This window comes from Pocillopora verrucosa, chromosome 12 (genome assembly GCF_036669915.1).
Source record: "Pocillopora verrucosa isolate sample1 chromosome 12, ASM3666991v2, whole genome shotgun sequence".
NCBI lineage: Eukaryota > Metazoa > Cnidaria > Anthozoa > Scleractinia > Pocilloporidae > Pocillopora > Pocillopora verrucosa.
Window position 1 is genome coordinate 15,491,903 of NC_089323.1, and position 18,078 is coordinate 15,509,980.

The window sequence follows — 18,078 nt, forward strand, 5'->3', positions numbered from 1 at the left end:
GAACGTTTTTACGTACATTTAGTTGTCAATTTTGGCATGATAAGGCGATTTTATCAATTTTTAAAACTAGCTCTATTCTGCGTACCCTGTATTAAGCGATCAACCTTTTGTTAAGTACGTAGTCACCTCGACATTTCCGGTGGATAACCGCTCATACAGGTTTGACTGTAATGTGTAGGTCACAAAATGAAATGGAATTAGTTCATTTTCTTTATCGACCCATTCCAAAATCAATGAACGTATTACAAGCATCGTCTAATTATTTCTCACTGATCATTCGTGAAATTTGTTATGCAAGCGTTGGCAGATACAAAAATATGCAACAGACATTGTCAGACGTTTTTTCGTTTCTCGTCACCAGTCTTTCTCAGTTTTCGTATTCTGAAGTTCTAAAGTAGACAAATAAAATGTGCTTTCATAAAGAATTTCCTAACCGGACGTTAAAAGCAGGCGGTTTAGGAAACCGAAAAACTTGAACTTCCGCGATCTTAAAAAAAACTGGCTGGACTTTTCATTCATTATTCATTATTTCTTCCCCTCCTTGTGGAGAATAGTGAATAGCGAATAGCCTCGAAGTTTAACTGAATTTTGCATTACCAGCAAGACAACATAATCCTCCTCTCTAGTTTTGCATTACACACGAAAATGACATTTCAAACGCCACGTTGCTCAAATTTCTAATTTAATTCACTCGATACCGCATGTCTCAATTAGTGGAGAGACGTTTGTCGGAATACATTTCAAATCTCATCAACTACCTTTCATGCTAAGCAAACTAAACGATATTACACACTATTGCAAGCTCTTAAAATCGTGACGATTAGAGTGACAGATCTATAGTATAAAAATAAAATATTAAAACGACCTGCACTTGAATACCATATCAATACACACCTACAGATGGATTAAAAAAAATCTGTCGGACATCTTCCTGTTTTGAATAAAAAAAACTCTCGAATTAAACTTCCCTTCCATGCTGGTTCGCGGGATTTACTTTTCTAGAACGCTGCGTTTTGTTTAATTGGGCTTGAAATAACCACGGCATTGGTTTTATCTCGAATGAGTGACAATTTTAAATATTAATTGAGGTAATTTTCTATTTTTTGGCAGTCATAGAAGGTGTGAGACTAAAAATAATCAACCAATTCAGCTGGAAGAACAATACAAGCGTTACATAAAGAAAAGAAAATATTTTATACGATTCAACAAAAAGCGTGATATTTGTTCAGTTGGACCAGATATCGAACTACATGTCGAAAGATGAATATCTTTTTTTGCATAATGATTTTCCGTGGTCCGTTTAATATGAAGCACTTATTTCGAACGAGTAGACTTCTCGTTTTTATCTTTCTGCTAGTTGGTTTTTCGTCTAAAACACCGATCTTAGCGAACGAGAAAAATTTTCACCCAGATGTATGTTCGCCACAGACCCCAGACTGCTATTTTGAACGTTTTTCAAAGCTAAAGTTACCACGAGTGGAACCGATACAGGCAAGTGAGATCTCAGTTTTGTACAAAAAATTCTTGTATTTAAAACCACTAGACTATAGCTACCACAAAACAAACCCATAATCTCATTTGATTTCAAAGCAAATATACACGTTCAGTTGCCGATTGGCCTGCGTGCATTTGAACAGACGTGATATTAAACCAACCTATTCAAAATTTTCAAGAAAATTTACATAAAGTGATCTGAAAAGTTCCAATATGAAGTGGACGGAAGGAACCTTTTTAATATCCAAAACGGAAATTCATTTTGCTCCTATCAGACTCAGGTTCTGTCAGGCTTAATCCTATCGCTATTTTTTGTGTATTTTCCTTTCCTTTCCCACCTTTTTATCTGATTTCTTTATGGGACTTAACCAGCCGTATCGGTAAAAAAAAATCCCTCAATAAGATAAATGCCGCTGTCGAGGAGGGAGCGAGATCAGCTGAAAAAGAAGAACATTTATTAAGAATTTAGGGTTGAAAATAAATATTTTATCATCGTTTCTTGCGATGGAAGTTCAATGTAATAGAAAACTTTTGTCAGACATGAATTACTTGCAATAAATTGCCAATACATACGATCATTTAAGCAGTTCAAAGTCAATATCACTCAAGCTAAATCGATTACTAATGGTTTAACCGCGGTTTTTAAGTCTTGCTATCAAAGGAATACAGGTAACTGCTTGTAAAGCTCGATCTACACTGCGCTAAATTCGTGAAATTTTATGGCTGAATAAATCACTTTTAGAAACGTTCATAATCTTGCGTCGAAGTTGTACCAAGAAGAGCTAAATTGACTGCAAAATGTTTGAGCAGATCTTGAGGAGACATGAAAATTCCGTTTGGGGCACGGTCCATTGAGTCACGTGGGCGACAGACGAGCTATTTTATCTTAAAAACACCTGTTTTTATTGCAATTAGAACTCAACAATTCACAGACATTTCGCTTTTAAAGATTTCCCTTCACGTGAAAAAAGGATGTGTTAAGGACCTAAAGTAACTTTTCTAGGCCACTTTTCATGTTTTTTTAATTATTTCTGTTGTTGAAAGTGTATTTTATTCGTTTATGTCGTTATTTTCTATTCTCTCAACGGCTGAATAAGATATGGTGGGAAGATTATCTTTGTCTTAAATGATAATTCATGAAAATTAGAAGGAGAAACGAATCGAGCACTTTATAATGAAGAAATGTGAAACGGTTTCCGTGTTTACATAGCCTGATGTAAACACGCGGGAGGTTGGGAGAACACGAGATAAGCGTAGGAAACCACGACGCGAAGCGGAATGGTTTCCAGCTTATCGAGTGTTCTCCCAACCTCCCAAGTGTTTACATCAGGCTATGTAAACACGGAAACCATTTTACATTTCTTTTATAAAATAACTATTGAAAGAGGAACGAAAACCGTGTTTACATACGCTCATGTAAAATGGTTTTATGGCCAATCAGAGCGCGCGTACTATTTGAATTATTTTATAATAGCTGGTTAAGTACTTAAGATGGACATGGTCATTCTGGACGATCCGCGATTTAATTCTCCCAACTAAATACCCTACATTTCTTCGTTACCTAAGCTGAGAATTTGATATTTGGTTAAGAGAGTGTAAATCAACTGAAATGGATATTACAAGAAGAATTCACTCAAACAAAGTTTATGAATCAAAATTTCCAAAATACCTCTAGCTCTTCTTCCTATTGACTCCTGTCACAGAGATGGACTCCTACCCCTGCATCTGCTCCCCACTATCCCCTCCCGCCAAAATACTTGCCAAGAAAAAACATGAAGAGGGCTTGGGAAGAAATATTTATACTTTTGTCCGTTGTAGGTCGGACATGTTAGAAAACTAAATTTGATTGATGGTGATGAACATAAGATGACAACAGTCGCTATACACCCTCCCATATTTGGTAAGTAGGTAGGAGTATTTGAAGAAACTTTACAAGATTGATCATTTAGCTCCAGCTGATCCCAAGTCTCGTTTACGACACCTACCGTAAGCATACACGAGGCCCGATTTGAGCTTTAATAAATAGGACAATGTACGCATCATGCTTGTAATTTCACGATGTAACTGGACAGTCTACGCGTCATGCCTGTGCAATTGGACAGTGCGCATAAAGTGCGCGCGCCATTGTTGCGCATTTCGTTGAGTTAACTGTTGTTTTCTCTGATGAAAACGTTCAAAGGATACCTAGTTTATCTCTCAAATTTTGTCCTAGATTTGTTCAATTGGTAACAGGACCTTGTGCCAACCATTTCTGTATATAATCATACTAGTGAGTAACAAATCAAATTCCAACTACGCGGTTGTTCGATTTTGTTACTATCTCGTATGATTAGAGACCGAATTGGACCGCACTCTGATTTATTATCTATATTAATCAGTGCGAGCAGTTCAGGCGATCCACAAAGTCCATAGCTATGGTTCAAATTTAAACTAAAACTCGTAGAAAATATTTTCAAGAACTCAGTACAAAGATTCAATCAGGCTACCCACCGTACCTTTAAATAGACCACTGACTATAAACTCTCCGCACAAGAAAAAGTAATCAGGATAGGCTCATATAATACACTTTTCTCACTTAACAACTTTCAGAAATTCCCAATTTTTTGTCAAACGAAGAGTGTGATCATATAATTGAGTTGGCAAAGAAGGAAGGCCTACAGACATCACAAACACTCAAGGAAGGAGTCAAGCAGGACATGATGGCGCTGGGAAAAAATACCAAAAAACATTTTGACTTTTGGGATCCAAACAAAGATGGGCAAATCGACATAGACGAGGTACATTCAGAATCTAAGACAAGTGTTCTACATGCTGTAGATTTAGATGAATGCGACATGTTATGAATATTTTTCACGCGCAAATCGTTAAAAATCTCTAATTAGTTGGAAAGCTTCTCCAGCACAATGTTTACCGGTTTTCTCTTACCCCTCTTCCCCCCCCCCTCTTTCCTCTTCCAATGTTATATAATAATTGCTACGAATGTGACGTGAAACGACTGCACTTTTCCTGCAAATGATTTAATTCGGCTACTTTGTTTTATTTCAAAACAGATGATTAAAGGTCTGGAAACTAATTTGGACTTCACCCCAGATAAGGAGACTCTGCTCACGATGTAAGGAAATGGAACAAGGACTGGTTTGGTAAACAAACAAAAAAAAACATTAACACAGTCAAATAGTTTGAATATTAATTTGAGTATTGTTACAATTCACAACGACCAATCAGAAAAAACTATAAGGTATAACGCGCGAATGAGAATTCGTTGCAAATACACGTGAAAGGCAAATTGCAGAAAATCCAAAATAACACATGTGACAAGTTCAGGATTAGGTTCGATATCGCTTGGGAATGGTTGAATTCAAAGCTTGTGGTTTTCTTTTTCCATTTTGAAAAGCAGCCAAAAACTAACTGTTAGTTTTTCGGGGAATGATTCTCCGATTCCTTTCGTGTCTCTATTGAAGGTACGAATCTTTGGGATTGGACAAAGATCATGACGGTGAGTAGTTTTAAAATTATGAGTTCGTCACCGAATATTTGGGCCATCTTAATTAACGACACAAGGTTAGCCGGAAATGACAATTAATTTAAGCCTTGACCAGATTATCAAAACCATTCTAAAACCTCTCGTCTTTTTAATCGATCATCATATCGACACTGTATATTAACATGAAACCACTAAGAGAAGTGAAACAAATCAGAGGTCATACAAATGGTTTACTGAGCACACCAGAGCCAACGTAATCACAACAGCCAATCAAAACGAAGGAAATGTGATAAGAAGCCAATTAAAACTCAAAATAAATACATGAGAACGACCTTACGCAAGCGCGAGAAAACGTGAGAGACCGAGTAGTGAGTAATCAACTCATTGGTTGAGGGAATGGAGTCTACACCAATCACCGAGCGTGGTGAAGCAAAATTACTGATTCCCGGATGACATTTGAAAGACGCTTTTACATAGCAATATCTAACAACATTGTATGGGACAGCATCCTTTTCAAGATATAGATGACCGCGTTGAGCAATATATGCTAACGAAGGTCTTGAATTTCAGTGAACCATTGCAATTTCAGGAAAGATAGACTTCGTAGAATTCAAGCAGAGAGACATTCCTGAGATGGCCAAGTACATAGGAAAAGTAAAGGATGAAAAGCCTCATACAAAGAGTCGACACAGCCGTCAAGCCTGGATTCAGAATTATTCGAGAAATTCTGATAAAATCATGGCTTCTTTACAAGACAGGTGAGCCCATCAAATACCGCATGCTTCATGCCATTCACTCACACTCTAACTTCTCTATGAGCTAGAAGTATAAGCCATGCATGACAGAAGGAAATATTGATATTGTAATATTGTACTTGTAAGTTCTGAAGTGGAGTGGAACATTTGGACTGCATACTGCGAGTCTTCCTCAGGCGATAAGGTCGACTAGGTAGTAAGTAGAATTAATTAATACGTAAAATTCCCAAAGTTCAGCTAAAGTGAACTCGTTAGGTGTATGATAAATGACAATTACGGAATCCCCTCCACTCGTTCTTTGTCTTTTATTTCGCCTGCTCGCCCCAGAAAGGTCTGTGTTAACTGTTTTAACAGTATGTATTTCATTTCTTCCATACTTTAACTGATCTCATTGTCCGTAGAGTACAACGGCTTACAAATCTTCCCTTGGAACTGATTCTAGCCAGCGAGTATATGCAAGTAAGTTAAATCGATTCGTTAACCTTATCAAACAGCTTTTATGTTATTCATTGGTAATTCATTAAAGGAGTTGCACTATGTTTTTGTATCTCAGAAGATTTACCCGAAGTGCTTTAGGATGATCCTGTGCAATTCGTAATAATCTTTTCCATTCTTCTGGTCTCTTTATGACTTTGAAATTCTTCCTGATGCTAGAAATGGATCATAATATCGTGAGATTTGTGCTTTCACAGGTGGTATCTTATGGTCCAATGGGTCACTATAATTGTCACCTGGATTCAGACTTGATCAGGCCCAATAAACCATGTTGTCATTATGTGGGAAGTGAGCTTGGTCATTGTAGAGTTTGCAGGTAAGGTTAATTATCAAGGTGGTTATTCGAAGACACTTTCGGTGTGGGCGAAGCCTCTCTCACGAGCCCCTTTTGCTAGCTCAAGGGGGTTGAGTCTAAACGCTGACGCCCCACATATGGTTTTTCCTCCTGTGCCAGACCGTGAAGACGTTCTTGGGAAAAAAAAGACCCTGTACTGATTGGGCTCCAAGTTTCAACACGAGGGACACACGGCAAAACCAAACAACCGTCCCCAACTCTCCCCTCCGAAAAACCCCCCGAGTGACAGAGGATATGCTATATATTACGTGACTGTGGAAATCATACGTTGCCCATATGCAGAGAAAATAAAAGTCCTACTCCTTCTCGAAAATTGTGTTGAATGTTTCGATATGCTGATGAAGAAACATATTTTGAAAACAGTTTTATTTTACTCAGATATGCAACGATACTGTATTTCTTGGACAACGTCGAGGATGGAGGAGAGACTGCATTCCCTGTTGCTGACAACATAACGTTCGACAAAGAGGTAGGATAACAGTTCTGTTTTGTCCAAGAAAGATGGGGCCGGCCACGAGTTAAAAATCACATCTGCGATAACAACAAGTATAAAAAAACCCTATTGGTCCTCACGACTATGTCCCAGCCCTTTGAGCCATTATAACAACGTGTTTTCCTTCCCGGACAGATCGCTTAGTAAAAGTTACCTTTTGTCAAAAAACACATGTCTACGTGGAATAAAGAATTCAAGGTATTTTAAGCTGCGAGCTCACAACGAGCAAAATAAACTTAAGAAAATGACTCAGAATACCGTGAGACGACCCCTTTGTTTGTTTTTCTTATTTTTTTCACTAACTGCGTGGTTGCATTATAGGAATGGATGCGCGACGCGAGCAACGTGTGTAATTTAGCCAAGAACTGCCAAAAGGCGAATGTTGTAGTTAAGCCAGAGAAAGGGAAAGCTGTGCTATGGTACAATCATCATGTTGACAACTCCACTGGTTGGCTTGGTCAACTTGATCGATACACTTTTCACGGCGGATGCGACGTAAAGCGCGGCACGAAATGGATTGCAAACAGCTGGATTAGCGTTGGAGAGGACAGAAAGAAAGATATCTTGAACTGGATCGAACTTGCTGAATATGAAGAGGAGAAATCTGACGTTAAACCTTCAATAGATTCGGGGACAGATTCAATCCACGAAGAATTGTGACTATGTTGTTAGAGTGGGACTAAACCGAGGACTACTCGCCTTTGCAGGGCCACCAATCAGTTGAACTCTACTGAATAAAATCAAACCGCAAGGTCTTAATTTATACAAAGCTTCAAAGCAAAGATCTCCTCGACAGATGAGGTTGTAAATCGCACATAAATTATTTGTTTTGCTAAATTAGTGTAGAACAAGTTTCGATGGTTAACAAAATAAAATGCTCATTGAATACTTCATAGGGGTTTCCTTTTTTTTTTGTATCGTAGTTAGCTTTTACAGAATTCACTGTCGGATTTCTATCAACGTCCATGCTTGCTTTAAGTAATATTGTTAAATCTGATAGGTTGGCATCGCAAACATATTTTCTGCAAGAAAATTTTTTCTCCTCTTCATTTCTTGGGACTTAATGGAGCTACCGGTGGGACAAAAAAATCACTACATTGGACTTAGTCTGACAAAGTTCACATGTTGCATGTTGCAAAGCATTATACATCAAAGTGACGTCAGATATACCAATGTGACTTTCATCGATGTTGAAGCCGAATTCATCAACTATGCCTTCGTTATCCGCGAGAAGACTGGGATCCAGGAGGGCGTCACTGAGTCTATGGGTTACGTCACCATTCATAGAAGGGCCCGAGTTTAAGTTTGACCAATCCGAGAACGGAGAAGGACTTCACGTAGTCTGGAGAGGTACTTCTCATTTTTGAATCAGCAGATGATCTACTACGGCTGTAGAGTAACAGGTCTTTGCCAACGAAAAATTCTTTCCGAAAGAATCTCTGAGACATGCGGTAGGGAAAAAAGGATTAAATCAAAAAGCGGGATAGAACTGCCAATATTTCGATCTCATCTAGTGAGTCATGAACCTTACTTGGCAATCGCAGTTTTTCTTCAAAATGTTTGACTGAAGACTAGAGAACAGCCTTCTAAGGAGACTGGCTAGACGCAATGAATGCGTCGAAAAATGCACCTTCAAATGTCACTGTCTTCTTGCTGCTGTGTGCCTCCAGTGAGCAATACACCAAGTGACGACTGATAAAATTTTTGAGTCTTGACTCATATGAGTAACTTTCGTAAGAATCTCATTCAAAATACACGAAAGAGAAGTCAAAGAATTTGCTGTCTCTATTTGCCGTTCCCTCGTCAGTTTGCACCGAGTGATTCACGTGTTTCACAAATCTCACTGTCTCCTTGTCTCTGTAAACCAAGGCCAAAGAATTCTCTTGAGGATGGACTGTTAGAAGCTATGATCAACAGTAAAGGAAGAATTAGGCAGGAAGTTCAAAGAAACAAGTGCTTTTGGCTAGGTTTTTACGAGTCCATTAGCTCGTTCGTTTGATTCTTTTTTATTTGCTCATAATTATAAACTTAAGCTCTGATGAAGGGCTATCGCTCGAAACGTCAGCTTAAGAAACTCTTTACGGTGGCCAATTTCCATTATCAACTCCGTTTCATAAAACTAAACCGTCATCTTAAAATACAGAAGGTTCGGTAAGAGTTCAGGTATTGTCGTGGTAACTATTTGTGCAAAAAACTGTCAACCATTTAAAGGAAAATCGTTACAAAAAGTTGCAGTATCCATCCATCCAAAAATTCGCATCAAATATAGCGAAACAGTTTTGATCCACCTTCAACTTAAATGACCACAAAGCCAATCTTCGCCCATGCAACTTTAATAACTAAGAAAATTTCGCTTTGACGAAGGGCTAACGCTCGAAACATCAGCTTTGAAACTCTTAATGGTGGCCAATTTACTTTATCAACTCAGTTAATTACTAAGAAAATAGTAATCTATAGAACAGTAAATTGTAGTGCTAGTCAGTGGTTGGAAAAGGAGTAATGTTTTCCACGAGCAGAATCGCCGGGGTAACGAAAAATGCTCACCTCCTCATCTTCGCCGCTCGTTAAATACGTGGTGTACCCACCATAATCGGTTTTCCACCCTGGCCATGAATGAAAAGAATATTTTAGTACCGCTATTCGGTTTGCAGTCTGTTACTTGGGGATCTCCCAAAGGCATTCAGTTTCCGAAGAGGTCGAAAAGGTAATGTGCAATGCCTTTGTAATGTACCTCAGAACAAAAAACAGGAAGAAATTGAGTGAGTACGTGTGACGTATTTTTAAAATTTAACAGTGTTTTAGTACCACGTTCGAGCGAACGGCCAAAACTGAGCTTTTGTTGTAAGTAAAGTTAAAATATTTCAATTTGTTGTGAATAGGAGCTATTTTTAACTTTGCGTTCGAATATCTTTGTGGGTTAAAAGAGACCCAAGCGAAATCAGATATAAAAGTTCTATCAAAATTTTGTTTTCCGTTTGAACATCACCTTTTCCACCAACGTATAACATGACGTCCAAAGCAAATTCTTCGCCTTCAGGATCAGTGTCGTGAACTAAAGTATAACAACCGTGAGTCCAGCGTCTGATGCTACCATGGCAACAAGGGCCTCGCTTTGAAGATTCGCCTCTGTTATTACTGGTCTCCTACAGAAGTAAATTAAAGAAATAATTTGTAACACAGCGGCATGTAAGAGACTTGAGTGCCATGCTATGCGAAGTATGTTAACATACGTGGGCTGGATTAGCAATACAAGTGCTAGATCAGCTGAGAATCAAATAATGTTTTATTGTTGTAAAGCTACATGGATTAATTACAGTTGTATGATCGATCAATATTATTTCTTTGTTTTTTTACTTTCAATTATATCGACTGCATGTCTGTTTTTTTTTCCATGTCTGTTTTTTTTGCTAGTGCAATAAAATAAATGCTAACTTCCTTACTGCACTGTTTTCCTCCTCTTCACTGTCGTCATCATCATCATCATCATCATCACTGAGTGGTACATCAGCCATTTCCAGTCCTGTCATTGTTCTAAGTAATTTGAACATTGGCTTAGATTGAAGTAGCTTGTTGAGCAGTTGTACAATAGATGGAGCTGACTCTGTGTTAGCTTGCTCAAAATGTCTGCAAAAAAAGACCCGTTTAATCCAGGATCGTACCTAAATATGTATAAAAAAATAATAATAATAATAACAAATGAAAACAATGACAACAACACACAAATGTACCATTCTCATTGAAAGTAGCTTTTAACTGAAAAACATATTAAGGGCAGAGCTCGAGCGGAGCCCCATACTTAAGAAAATAGGGCAATGCGCCATAGAGAGGAAACTCGCATGGACTTAACCACATATGCAAAACTGTAGATATATATCCCATGCTCAAACAGCTGCTTAATGCGTAACGTGGCTTGCACTGAGCAATGCATGTAGATGATTAGAAGTTGTTTTTAATGAAATTTTATGTTAACTTAAGCACTGTTTTCTCAAAGTGAAACTAAAATAGTTATCTTCTGTTATCATGGCGAGTTAGCTATGAGTGTTAGCTCGTAAATTCAGTAGCAATTCCAATATAGTGAAGGTCAGTAAAAATTTAACAATAAAAGCTCCTTTGTCACAGCACTTCAAGCAATGGTGCACGACAGAACTGCTTCATCCTTTCCATTGAAAAGGTCCTAAGTACACTATGGTTTTATTCAATGTATCAGTGCTACAGTCTATAGTGGACCATATCGTTGTCTCTTCAGTTACATACTTGCAAAAGTTTAGTTTCATAAATAAAAGCGCATACTCTATACCTCTTATTTGCTGGTCCTTGATACTTCCATTTTATCTTATCATCACGCAATGCTTTCAGAACTTCCTCATATTTATTCTCCTATAAAGAATTACAAATACAGGGACTGAATGTAGGTCTCATTTGACCTATACGCCCCCCCGCCCTCAAGAAAAAAGGAAAAAGACACGATTTTGTGAAATTCCTACGTGGGCCTACTTGTGACAGGTTGCATAAAGCCGCACAGCCCAACATATGGCCCCACAATATGTTATGCGCAATAAGAAAGGATAAAATAGAAGGAGTGATGGTTTTCTGATTTGTGCATATTTTCTGAATTAGGTCAGGCTGGCTACTAAGCTTAACCCATAGTTCACAAAATTGGACCAAATATTTTACCCTCTGGCACAGTCAATAACGAAAAAGTTACAAATGTAGATATGAGGTAGAGATTTACCAAAAGAAATTCTTGTAACTGTATTTCAGATTCATCTTTAAACCTTGCTCTTATATCTTTGACCACACCTGTGTCAAGGTACATAGGATTAACCCAATCAACGAGTGCCTCATCCTTGAAACAGAACAAAAGAAAGAGAATAATGCTGAAATATCACCTCTCAAAGACAACTCACATTTTAAGCAAAAAACTGAAGATTTTAACTACACTATTATTTTCAATTTTAGGGAGATAGATCATGTACCGTTAGCAGAGCTGAGGTTGTCAAGGTTTTACTCAAAAATGAAAGATTCCTTATGCCATGCTAATAACACCTTGTACGATTTTTAACCAAAAAGTGCAACCTAATGCTGCACAAAGGAAAAACATATATCACACTTTTTTCTGTTTTACCATTCGTTATCTTGCACACTTTTTTCAGGTCCTGAAATTAGTTTAAAAATTCCATTAGATCCCTCAAAAAGATTGCTGACTATGTATGAGCCCCAAAACTTACATTTTTTAGATTGCACATTTCATTTATTATTCTTAGGGTTGTCTCTCATTTACCTCTAAAGTGCAGGGTTTGAGTGATTTTGGGTGTGGCTCCTGATATGGTGTGGGCCTGTCAATGATATTCCCATGGAACCATCCACTAATTGACAGTCTGGTTTTACTGAGAGACAACACCTCTGAAACCTAAAAGAAGGAAAAGTTAAGGTTCATGGAAATTTTTTTAACAAAAATAAAAAAATTCCCTCAAAGCAGATGTTATTTTTTGTCATGTCTCTGGCATGGTATAATGAAAAAATTCTGATTCCTTTGGATTCCACACTCTGATGCCTAGAGTCTGAACATTAAAAAATTTTTGAGAAAAAAAAATTGATGATTTTTAGACTGTACTATTACTGCATTATTAACTAAAGTAATTAACTAATACCTAAGGTTGACAACCAACTTAAAATTAAAATAAATAATAATAAACTTTTATAGTTGTAAAGTAAATCAACTGCCACTGTAATTACTCACTTACAAGAACTCCCAAGGAAGACCGTGTTTATAATATGAGGTTGTATAAGATGAGGTTTTATCATTATCACATGAAGTTGTTAGGAACTGTTTACTGCTAACACAGACCTGATGGAATGAAACAGGTGTAACTTCAAAAAACACCAGTGAGTTCCGTTGTGGAACCAAAGATTTTGTGATCTGATCTGGCTGACCATGTTCTGCAAAAAAATTTGACATCATAAATAAATTTGTTATTACACCGCAATGAATAATAGCTATAAAATAGGCAATTGTGACAAATTTGTAGATGTAAATTAACTTCTTTATACAAGTGAACATTGAATGTATTCTTATTAACAATTAGTTATCAGTTCTTAAATTTGTATAAATAATTTCTTGTTACACTGAGGTTGGTGCCTTAAGTAATGGGGGGACTGACTAAAAGGAACAAGGAATCATTTATGAGCACTATTTCCCAATTCCTCAAAGCATTCCCTCATTTCATCTTCAAAATGCCCTTTTTAACAACATTTCATTCATTCAAATATAGTGCAACACTTTTTAATAATTTAATGTATTTTGTAATTGAATATATTGATCACACACTTACTATCAATGCAAAAGAGATCCAGTTTTCCTGTGGAAAAAGTAAATGGAAAACAATAATCAGTACTACGGTAAACAATATTTGTAAACATGTTTAAATGTCACAAAGAAATTGTGAAAGCAATAAAAAGCATGTCAGATTTTAGTCACCCAAGTTCTTCTCAATCCTAAATTCATTTGAAACATATTCTACCTGGTTTTAAAGGTTGAATACACATACTTTGGAAAAAAATGAACAAGAAATGCAGTTGTCTAGGTGATGGTGAAGATTTCTCCTACATGCTCGGCTTTTTTATTTTATTACTTTAAAGTAAAAAAAGTAAAAAGGTAATTTCTATGCTACAGCCATTATGTAATCCATCCAACTGGAGCTTATCACAGTTTCCCTGGCATGAAACAACTAAGAGTATCACTACTCCCCCCTAGACAGGATGCTAATCCAGCACAAGGTTACCCCCTCAGCATTTTGCCAGGCTTCTACTCATGGGTGGAAAAAGGCACTCTAAGAGTAAAGTGTTTGCCCACACCTCTTGACGAATGGGTTCAGGGCCCAATTGTTTAAAGGTAGATTAGCACAAACCCAGGATTAAATTTTAATCCAGGTTACTTTATTTCAATCTATATTCAAGGGCCTTTTTCAGATAATTTTCCCCACTCTCTTTAGAGGATCCAATCATCACTTTGTAAACAAAAACAATTAATAAACTGAATTTTTCTATTCAAGCTTTTAGATCTGAAATCAAATTTCATGCTTACCGTGGGTTACCTTAACCCAGCTATGAACAACCCAGCCCAACCAAGCCCACTTATCATTACGCCACCACTTCTCACATACTTTGCAGTATAATTTTGCCGTAACCCTTTGATTCCCAAGATCTCATTGGTTACTCTCCTTACTGTCTGCCATATAGTTTTAGCGATGTTAGTTTGGAGAATTTGGGATTGGACGAACTTATAATCCCCTTATTGATATTTTTTTCTTTATTCTCATGACTTGTCTGCTTGATATTGTATTGATATTGTAAGGAGAAATTCTCTCTTGGTCACTCATGGGAGTTCAAGGGTTGAATGATTATATGCTCATCAGTCACTATGTAACTAAAAAATCAGTCGTACAATCATTATAATAGCTACCCAATACTGTTTAAGGTTTTACTCTACTAGCTGTAATTTTCAAGAGAAAACAAATTAACACACTTATTTTAAAAGAAAAATAGAATCATACCACCATCATCAGCCTCCCAGTCAGGAGGAACTAGGTAAAATATGTAAGCAATTCGTCTCCCTTCAAGTTCATCATCATGGCACAGAAGAACATCTACATGTAGGCAGCAAACAAAAGACATAATTGACATCTCAAGACATCTAATATTTATACATCAAATTTGACCACTAAAAGTAGACTAAATGTTCTATAAGAGTTTCGGTTAAGGGATGATCCTTGGCTATATCTGCGAGAAAAACTGGCTGCTCTTGCTACATGTAACTTTTGAGGAACAGGATTTTCTGCTTAGAGACAACTCCCTTCCCTCAGTGTTCTTTGTCGTTAAAAAAGTAATTTTTGCAAATGAATAAACAGAGGATTTGAAATCATCCATTGAAGCTTTGTGAAATTCTTTTTTTTCAAAAGAGAAAAAGAATGAAACTTCTAGGGTTATCTTCAAATAAAAGCTATTTCTCTTTTGATGTAATTGTTCTGAAGCTTCTCCATCTTCTATATTCCAGTTTTTTATGTCGAACCATTTCAAATAAAGAATAATACATGGGCAATTATAGAAACTTATGGTATTTCGTAACATAGCTGTCAAGGTGTGGCATACTTGTGAAAATGTCATTTACTAGTCAAATAGTTGTGATAATGTAATTACGTATGCTAACGCTGAGACAATATTTAAGGTGAGGCATGTAACAAATAGGGATATCATGTGTGAAGGTTATATGTCATAGGTTGTCTTGTAATTTTGTGGATATTAAATTTGCTTGTTTGGATACCAAACGTTTCTCTTCACAAACAAGACATTGACCATGAGAACATTGACCATATCTACAAGCAACCATGTATTATCTTGCTTATTCCATAAACACCAAAAAATTTTTATTGATAAGAAAAGTCAACTTTATTAATCAATAAACAAACAAGCTTGGACTGAGAAGGGTCAAGCCTTTGCAATTCTTTCAACATCCTAATGTGAAAGGCAAATGACATGTCAGTTGCTGATTGGTGATATCAAACACACATAAATAAATTATTGCAATTTTACATGTGTGCAGTTAAAAGTTTTTTCAAGGATAGAAAACCTTGTAAAACTCTCCAGTTTATTACGTACAATCTTTTCATAGCCATATTAAACTATTTTATCACAGATTTTTACCAGTATGCTCATATTTAGCACAGGACATATCCACTTGGTCAGTCAGATCAACAAACCCTGTGATCTCATGAAGCCATCTTCTAAAGTCATTGTATAGGGTATTCCTGAATAGAGAAAAAAAAGACAAAAGTCTCACAAGTATAAATCCTAAGACAATGAAAAGTTTCCAAATACATATTGGATACTAAGACTGTGAGCACCATATACATTTTGCCAAATACTGCATGAAAAAATAGTAGTTGGAAGTAAAAAGGTTATAAATCCTCCACTTATCAGTACCTTAAAGAAGATATGCTCAACTTTGAAGACTTCTTAAGGTCATCACTCTGAAATTGAAATTAAATTGAAAAATTCTCAAAAGGCCATGGAAAAACAAGTTAAACGATAATTAAAATATTTGAATTTAAGATACAGCAAACATTTACCTGGTGAAATTTATATAAATCATTTGATTTTTCAAAAAATTTTAACTTGAGAAGATCTTGCTCTAAACTCTTTAGAAATTCCTCATCTGATATAAAATTAGGAATAAAGCAGCACTTGAATGGTTTGGTATGAATCACACATCCATTCTCTGGAGAAAAAGGAATAAAAAATAAAAATATGTTAATCTATTTCCTTAACCCTTTGACTCCCAAGATCTGATTGTTAATTCTCCCCTTTAGCTGGTACACATTTCCTTGTAAATTGGTTATGAGAATTTGGTGTTCAATCAAGGTAATATCTTGTACCTGATGACTTTAAGTATTCTCATTACATGTTTGGCAAATAATGTATGGATATTATAGGGAGAGGTTATATATTAATCACTTCTGGGAGTTAAAAGGTTAAATGGTTGAAGACGTAATTGCGAATGGTTTATACCAATCATGATAGTAAACATTTTTGTTTAATGCTTCCTGTAATTTGCTACTGTTTTACACTTTACACCCCAACATCAGCATACATTCTCTATACTGTTCTCCATACATTTTCCAAGGAACTGACAAGGAGAATTTGTTTAACAATCAAGAGCTTCTTTGTTATTGATCATTTCCTTTATTCTCGTATCCTCAATGTGTGGTTCAGGGGTGAAACTGTGAGGGGAGATATAAGGTTCTAGTCACTTTTTGAGGTCAAAGAGTGAACTCCCAGAAACTACATGGAAATGTAACTTCTCCCTCCAGTTTTAACCCTTTAACCCGTAAGAGTGACTGGCATCTGATTTCTCCTTACCATATCACCCCTGAATCAAACATTAAGGTCAGGAGAATAAAGAAGCTGATCACCCACTAAAGAAGATCTTGATTGTTAGACAAATTCTCAACATCAGCATCTTAGGAAATTCTTAAAGAATAGTATGGAGAATACATATACTGATTTTAGGGTGTAAAGGGTTAATGAATCGCACTGTAAATACCTATCAACTGGAGAGTGTTATACTGATAAGAATCTAGATTCCCTTATCTGATTTTTTTTTTGAAATATACAACAGCTATAAGGAAGAATTACAAGTTGGAACTTTGGAACTGAAAAGGGGGATTCCCTGGTAAGTGTTAAGTTTGCTTGTGAATACAAATATTTAAAGAAACAAGTATTGTTCAAAGATTCTGTTTTTTTTTTACTTCGACCTCGTGGTCCAATTTTCTTGTTCCCCCCCCCCCGATGGTCACGTGACTAAAGTACTCTGGAGGCTGGGGTAGGGTAGCTGTCTACCCCTTACATAAGCGATCATATTTATGCGTGCAGTTTTTATTCCATGTCTGTTCATTTTTTGCTAGTTTATTATTTCTACTAGAAATATGTTGTTTACAATGATTGACAAGTGAAGCCATCGGAATAATTTAGAAAACTATCAAGTGCTCTGCTGTGGTCGTTCATGAATGTTTAATTAGGTCATGTTAGGCTAGGTTACATGAAAACTTTCACTTTAAATGTGTTAGAACATTCAGGTTGTCGGTAATTACCATTAAAATCCTCTTCATTCCTATATGAAAAAAAATATGTGGAATTCAATTAGGAGCCATTTTACAGAGGAACGATTAAGCTTGCGTAAAAAATAAACATGTGTTCACGTACGTTACGTATCGCAATACTATAACCTACCTATATGCACCGATAAATTTTGCTTTAAATTCCTCTGAGAGGAAATAGTGACTCAAAAGTTCACCCTCGAAATCACTCTTTGGCTTCTTAAAGCTTTCTGAAGCCCCATTCGTGGAATGTTCCTTTCTCTTCTTGTAAGATTCCATCCTAAAGGCACATTTCGCATGTAGGAACAGTTTTCGTCAGGCGTTCTAGGAAATGTCAATACCTGGCTGCT

At 36.5% G+C, this 18,078-nt stretch overlaps 2 protein-coding genes across 2 annotated transcripts; one reads left to right on the forward strand and one right to left on the reverse strand.

The window, feature by feature from the left end:
* Positions 1–1,375: 1,375 nt before the first annotated feature.
* LOC131788066 (transmembrane prolyl 4-hydroxylase) lies at positions 1,376–7,931 on the forward strand. Its single transcript, XM_066159190.1, has 10 exons — positions 1,376–1,491; positions 3,313–3,394; positions 4,084–4,271; positions 4,545–4,606; positions 4,956–4,990; positions 5,568–5,736; positions 6,135–6,192; positions 6,426–6,544; positions 6,962–7,052; positions 7,398–7,931. Exons 2-10 carry the CDS (start codon positions 3,361–3,363, stop codon positions 7,734–7,736), a joined length of 1,095 nt encoding a protein of 364 aa, XP_066015287.1. The 5' UTR covers positions 1,376–1,491; positions 3,313–3,360; the 3' UTR covers positions 7,737–7,931.
* A 7-nt stretch (positions 7,932–7,938) lies between these two features.
* LOC131788069 (prolyl 3-hydroxylase OGFOD1-like) lies at positions 7,939–18,053 on the reverse strand. The gene is made up of 15 exons (XM_059105140.2): positions 17,862–18,053; positions 17,723–17,742; positions 16,202–16,350; positions 16,056–16,102; positions 15,777–15,880; positions 14,630–14,722; positions 13,409–13,435; positions 12,925–13,016; positions 12,358–12,486; positions 11,809–11,922; positions 11,374–11,453; positions 10,517–10,700; positions 10,063–10,219; positions 9,621–9,679; positions 7,939–8,980 (listed from the first exon to the last, which is right to left on the reverse strand). The coding sequence occupies exons 1-15, from the start codon at positions 18,005–18,007 to the stop codon at positions 8,819–8,821; spliced, it is 1,563 nt and encodes a 520-aa protein (XP_058961123.2). The 5' UTR covers positions 18,008–18,053; the 3' UTR covers positions 7,939–8,818.
* Between the last annotated feature and the right edge of the window lie 25 nt (positions 18,054–18,078).